Below are 7,158 nucleotides of genomic sequence, written 5' to 3'. Positions count from 1 at the left end.
GTTAAATACTTACCATGGGATGCTTTATCCTGGTATTTTTATTAATCGCCGGACTTGAGTGGCAAAATGATACCAAGAAGGAATGGTGTTTGTTTTTGTATTTTCAAACAGCATTTCATGCAAATCAATCGGCTCAGTCAGAATAGTCACACTGTTCCTGCGCATGTTTTGTTATTTTTCAATAATAATGGTTTACATGTAATAGGATGAATTTGTAGCAGTGAATTACAACTGTCCGAATTTAATTGAGCCAGGTTCTCAGAAAACTGAGCTTTATGCATGTTCATAAAGTGTCGTCCCAGACAAGCTTGTTCAGTCCGCACAGGCAAATACTTTCCGCTTTATTGTATTTTCTGTTTAAAGAATGTTTAAAGAATGTATCTACTTAGCGAAAATCCACATTAGGCGAAAAGTGTCGTTCCTTATTAACATAATCAGGGACGACACTTAACGCACATGTACTTATCCCAGTTTCCCCAGAGCGATATATAAGCAGAGAAAGAGGGGCGATAACTCAAAGACCATTCCAACGTAACTTAGTAGCCAGTCTAGGATTAAAATTCATGAGCACTGGATTGACAGTCATTACTCAGAAGAAAAAAGTAGATAAAATTCTAGCGCAATTAAAACAATATACATGTATAATTAGATACTTCTGGAGCCATATTGAGGGTTACAGATGGACCGTGCAATTACTGGATAGGTAGAGGTAGATTAAGTTTAAGTGATGGAGAGATGTGGTTGGTTGGCTCACCCGTTACTGGAGAGGTAGAAGTAGATGAAGTTGAAGTGATGGAGGGGGTTAAAAATCCGCTTCACGATCAGGTCCGAGACTTCATATACTCCTTGGATATACGGGTGGCGTGTCCTGCAATGACCCAACAACGTCGTAAACATCCACTAGAAAGGTTGTCACAAATACTTCAATACAAATATGACACCTTGTGTAACTTAATTGACAAATCGAACCAAAGCACATACATAATTGCAACATATATTTGAATGAGTTTTGTCAGACTTAACAACAAATATAATGTATTTCCAAACACTTTGACAATGCTGTCGCCTGTCATAATTTTTATGACTATTATATTGCACTATTGAAGCAGCCTACTTTTCGTTCTGGCAATTGCTATGGAAACCAAACAGACACTGCATCATACTATCCAGTGTTAGGAGGGAGATATGGTGAAAGATTTCCTCCGCTTTTGTCGACTTTCTCCATTTTTCCTAAAACAGCAATCAGATCATCATTCACTTTAGCACAAACTTCGTAAGATTTTTTGTTCAAAATAATAGTTAATAATGTATGTGTGGTAAAATTCCAACACGGATTTTTTTTGCAACCATTATAAAGATAACTACGATATATTTATACGCGTTATGTTATTTCAAGCAGATACCCATGTGTACTTTAAATAATCTTAGCCAGGGATTACTGAAAAGGTAATTGGGCCAAGCTCTGTGAAAAAGAGGTTTAATGGATGTGCGTTAAGTGTCGTCCCAGATTAGCCTGTGCAGTCCGCACAGGCTAATCAGGGACGACTTTCCGCTTTTATGATATGTTTCGTTTCAAAAAAGTATGTTCTTAGCAAAAATCAAGTTTAGGTGGAATGTGTCCTACCTGATAAGCCTGCGTGGACTAATCGGGGACGACACTTTACGCATATGCATTAAACCCCCTTTTCACAGAGCGCGGCTCGTATATAATCACCTTTGCTATGATTATGAAACAATTTATTAAATCTCCAGAGACTGATAACTGCTCAGGTAATTACGATAAATCTATTTTTCTGTGTTGTTTTTATAAATGCTGAGAGCGAAGTTAGATAGAAAAAAAGTTGCAAATTATTAATGCTTTATTAAGTGAATTTAACAAACGTCAGTTACTTACATGCATACAAGCACACATGTATTCTTAGGAACCGATTTTTATTTTAGTCGATTACTTTTTTCTACAATAATTTCTGGAATACCTGTGGAAAATATGTTTTTGCTTTTTGTTGAGATTTCTGGCATGGAACACAATTTCGTTCTTTTCTTATTGGAGAAAAGTCATAATATAGCACGCATCGCCATTTTCCGTAACTGATATAAAAACACACCGAAAATAAATACATGTAAAGTCAAGTTTATGGTATGGAGTATTTTTCTGATGTATTGATGTTGCATTTATTCTTTAGGTATCTATTTACTCGAGTGTGTTTTGTGATGCCGCATTCTGGGAAAACTTTGCTTAATGCATGTGCGTTAAGTGTCGTCCTAGATTATCCTGTGCAGTCCACATATGCTTACCAGGCACGACACAAGCTGCTATTATGGAATGTTTGTTTTATAGGAAGAATCTTCTACGAAAATCCAGGTTAGGCGGAAAGTGTCGTCCCTGATTAGCCTGTGCGAACGGCACAGGCTAATCTTTGACGACACCTTACGCCCATGCGTTTAGCCCAGTTTTCCCAGAACGCGGCGATATGTTGTCCGGTAACTGTTCGATGCCTTTAATGAAATACTTGCGGTTGGTAAGAGTGGTTTCACTCATTATGTTTGTGAAGTTTAATTTTCCCTATCATTTCAATAAAAGACGAATCGATAACAAATCACGTTGTTAATAATTATAAATGATTTACTACGTTATCACAAAAGATTATCATACACACGTACCACCAGCACGCGGGAGCACGTGCCAAACGTGGAGACGTAGTTCTTCAGGATGTCCACGTGGAAGGCGGGAGTGAGCAGACGGCGCGTACGGTCCCATTTCTTGCCTGAGCTCAGAAGTAGGCCGTCACCTAGCAACAGAAAACGACCGGTCTTGCATATATTTGGAAAGGCGTTTCGGATACAAATACATATGTATATCAATCACTCGTCTTGCAGCAAAGCAAACCAAGAATACCGGTATAGCCGAATGATGCTCCTCGATGCTATTTGACGTCTTAATGTGTCCTGACCTTAAAGTGGCCTTTTCACAGATTTTGGCATATTTTGAAGTCTGTCATTAAATGCTTTATATTGATAAATGTAAACATTGGATCTTAAACCCTCCAGTAAAAAATCAAGAATAAAATTAAAAAAAGGAAAAAACAAGTAGCCGGTACCAGGGCTCGAACCAGTGACCCCCAGAGTCCTGGAGTTAGTCAGAAGTAAAAACGCATTACCCTTCTCGGCTATTCCGCCAGGTGTACACAGTAAAAATATTTTATACATTATATAAGCAATCTTCGTAGTTTCGTAAATTTAAACGACAACAGAACTCTCAAAATTATTTAATCGTTTCGCGTTGCAACGCTTTATAATTTTTAGGTTTTCGAATCGTCAAAAGATACATATAATGGCTATATTGGACTATGGTAAATGTTCAGTAATACTGTTTCCTCACAAATACCATAACTAAAACGAAAATTTGCGAATCTGAAACAACTTTTTTCAATTTTGTCAATTTATCAAACCGTGAAAAGCTCCCTTTAACAGAGACTAAGGATATGGATAATGTTCAATTTTGATTAAAGAGTTTATCTCGAAACAGTTATAAAATAACAGAAACAATCGCTAAATCTTGCGGAATGACATTGTATGACATGGACATTTGGACAACCGGTCTGGTACATGCATGTGCCATTTGTCTAGCCATTTAACAACTCAACTGCATCGTGAACGTTACTGAACAGCTTATCTCAGAAACATGTATGGTATGGTATCGACAAATCACTCCAACCATTGGCAAAATATATTGTATGGCCATGCAAATATGACAAATGAGTAGAGTTCTGAGAAAACAGGGCTTAATGCACGTGCGAATAGTGTCGCCCGATAGAAGACTGTTCATTGCCCACATGCTTATCAGGTACGACACTATCCGCGTTTTTGTTAACTATCGCTTCAAGACAAATCTCCCAGATTATCCTTTACACTTTACGCACATGCTTTAAGTCCAGTTTTCCCAGAACGAGGATCAAATTACAAGGAAATAACTCCGATTAATATCTTCATGCCCAATTATAATGGATGCTATACCTAAACAACAGTTTAAATTCAATACATTTGTTCTTTTGTTATTGGTGGGAAAATAGATATTTAAATACAACATATATCAATACTAAAAAATGACAAATGGTCGACGAGAAGTCATCAAAACGAATGTCCTGAAAGGGAAGGTATGGCTCATATACAGCTGCGTTCACTTCGGGAAATTATTTTTTAGGATCTCGCACGGAAACAAAAATACCGACGGACGAATGGACGGACGGAAGGGCGGAAAAAATGTGATGAATAAAATCAATAGTGAATTTCATTTTAGATTAAATCGTCAGTAACATGAGAAATCGGACGAACGGAAGGTCAAGTGGCGACTCTATGCTGTCCCAAGAAACATTTGTGACTCAAATTGACGGAAAAGATCCAATATTTGCTTACCAATCCAGGGCCGCATAAGAGCGTATGAAAATTCGTCTTTTGGATCTGAAATATATTGAACCGTATCATTGACATGTCGTTCGATGTTTTACGTCTTTCCGCGTCATAGGTTGTATTTTGATATACATAACACAGTATTACATTTAGAAAATGAGCAACAGTATTTAAGAAATAATGATGGTTTCCACGGTTATGATGATGACGATGCTTCTACGATGACGATGCCGGGGATACGATGATGGTTGTTATATTGATAATAATTATTACCATGATGATGACGATTATGTTGATGATGATAATGATCATGAAACAACGGAACATTATAACTATTGCGAAATAGAAATACCTGCTCCAGCTAGCACCACGCGCGCTGTTTCCGATTTCACAGCGACCAGCTGCGCGTCTGCGGGCCCAGTCCAGGCGGGATAGGCACCACTATACAGATGGGCGAGGTCCGCCATCCGGACTAGACCCGCGTAGTCGCCCGTCAGCTGACGATTATAGAAAAATATGGAGATTTGTGTGTGATTTGTAAATATTAGGATGTGAATGTGCATTAATTGTTTAGAAACCCAAAATTATATTAATTAGATTGCAAAATACAAGTAAACGCATTTTTGTCAAATGACAATGAGGAAAACTTAATTAATCAGTCACGTCTAAATGCATGCAGTTATTTCGTTATTTGTATTATGGAAATGTATCAAATGTTTATTTTAAGGTCTGTAAACCGCATTTATTGTTGCTTGATTGTCATCACCATTGATGAAGACATTAAAATGAAGGCATGCAAACCAAGCATATCACACGCATCCTCATACCTCCTTCATGTTTCCCCACAAGAAGTGGGGCCGGGGTCCCGGAAACTTTTTGAAGGTCCACTGCAGCTCCCAGCGTCTCTTGAACACCGCGACAATCTTTTGGAGGATGAAGAACGCCACCACAAGGGGCAGGTACTGGTAGATCAGGGTGCCGACCACACTCATGGTTTACAAGCGGGCCGGAAGTGCTAGATAGTCCTGATTCTTGATCCGAAGTGTAATTGACTAATTAGCGAGATTCCAGACTGAATGATTGAAATCTGAACTTTCAGTGTTTCCCAAGTTGTTATCATCCGGATATGTCCAACACAATTGCGGATATAATCCAGTTTTTGCAAATTAATTCCGGAGTAATGAGTTTAACATCTTAGTTCCGTAAAATAACATAAATTCGTAACTGAAATACGTATCAACTTTTTAATCTGTTGAATATTAACTGTCTGAAAAATATATGATTTCATGCAACACGGATTTGATTATGCAAATTCCGCTTAAACTGCAAGAGCCTGCAGAATTACTGGTTTAAAGAAATAACGGAGGGCCCACTATATTCCGGCTACTTCAAATTGAAATAATGGATATAAGTCTAAGTACGGTATTAGACATAGCAGTTTAAATCATTACAGGCTCAACGTCATAAGTATCAATATGTGAAGTATCATGCCATTGTTCGCGTTATGTCGTAAATGTATGTGATAATGCAGTTAATTTGCTTGAGGACGTAAAATATCACTTAGTACCCGTTGCGTCCATTGAAGCCAGAATGCAGCGAAAACAATCTTTACAAATTATAACCTTGCATTAAATGTGAAGCCTTTCTGTGAAAGAAATAGAAATGGAAACATGTCAATGATTTCATTTAATAAGATCACATTCATGTCTTTAGAGTTGTGTAAGCCATTGTTAAGTTGAGTAAGTAATTTGTTTTCAGTTGTTGTTGTTTTTTACTACAAAAATGTCCTTTATTGTACAAAAGTTATTTTTTTCAGAGTTGCTATTGACATGCATTTGATGACATAATTTATATTGAGTAATGACTCGAAACTCACAAACAGATGTCTATATTAGATCCGAATTTTGGGTTTCAACCAAAACATTTGTGATGCTACAATTTTGTAGGCAAAATTTTGGAAAACGCGAACACTGATTATTCTTATAACAACATTGTACTCAGCAAATTCTCTGTTCAATGAAGATATACGTTCATGCAGAAACAATACAGCTCAGTATTTCAATACGCATTGTACAGTGAGAAAATGGTACACGTGTCAAAACTCTTCATAAATTATAGAGCCTCGCTCTGGTAAGAAAGGGGCTTAATGCATGTGCGTAAAGTGTCGTTCCAGAGAAGCCTGCTCAGTTCGCACAGGCTAATCAATGACAAAATTTTCCTCTTCGACGGGTTTTCGTTTAGAAGAGACTTTCTATCAACGATTAATTCCATACAGACGGAAAGTGGCGTCACTGATTAGCTGGGCTGCAAAGGCGAATTTTGGACGACATTTTAAGCAGATGTACTTAGCACAGTTTTCTCATAACGAGCATCAATTTTCGCCCCCTTGGTGCAAAAAGGAACCATGTGACACTAAAATTAGAAGGGGCATGTTACCTTTTTGCCCCAATTGGGCGTTTAACCCTAGTCAACTGTTAATCTCAAACCTTATGCTATGTCCAAGTTTAGGCCCTACAAAAACGAAAGTAAAACCTCTTATTCCGCCGTACTCCACATGATACTCTACATAGACAGACACAAACTAACAGTTAACAAATACAAAACTCTTACCACTTAAATCAGTTGTTGTGTAAAGCGTTAAGAGTATATGTACATTACGCGTTTTCTTCCGTAATTACTCCGATAACATTTTTTATGCACATTGCTCTATATATCTTCGCGCTGGTATTACAATATAAAATTAAACATACT

General features: G+C 37.5%; 1 protein-coding gene across 1 annotated transcript in view; it reads right to left on the bottom strand.

Moving 5' to 3' along the window:
- LOC127872319 (cytochrome P450 4F6-like) overlaps positions 1–6,912 on the bottom strand; it is a 12,031-nt gene extending 5,119 nt beyond the window's left edge. The window contains exons 1-7 of the mRNA XM_052415648.1: positions 6,894–6,912; positions 5,235–5,674; positions 4,760–4,904; positions 4,414–4,458; positions 2,662–2,789; positions 1,115–1,230; positions 755–868 (exon numbers count right to left, since the gene is read on the bottom strand). Of these exons, the coding sequence (XP_052271608.1) occupies positions 755–868; positions 1,115–1,230; positions 2,662–2,789; positions 4,414–4,458; positions 4,760–4,904; positions 5,235–5,399 (713 nt within the window). The 5' untranslated portion in view covers positions 5,400–5,674; positions 6,894–6,912. The remainder of the gene's footprint in view (positions 1–754; positions 869–1,114; positions 1,231–2,661; positions 2,790–4,413; positions 4,459–4,759; positions 4,905–5,234; positions 5,675–6,893) is intronic.
- Positions 6,913–7,158: the final 246 nt, after the last annotated feature.

This window comes from Dreissena polymorpha, chromosome 3 (genome assembly GCF_020536995.1).
Source record: "Dreissena polymorpha isolate Duluth1 chromosome 3, UMN_Dpol_1.0, whole genome shotgun sequence".
In the NCBI taxonomy this organism is placed as follows: domain Eukaryota; kingdom Metazoa; phylum Mollusca; class Bivalvia; order Myida; family Dreissenidae; genus Dreissena; species Dreissena polymorpha.
The sequence above is the reverse complement of the archived record's forward strand: the minus strand, read 5'-3'. Positions and strand labels throughout refer to the sequence as shown.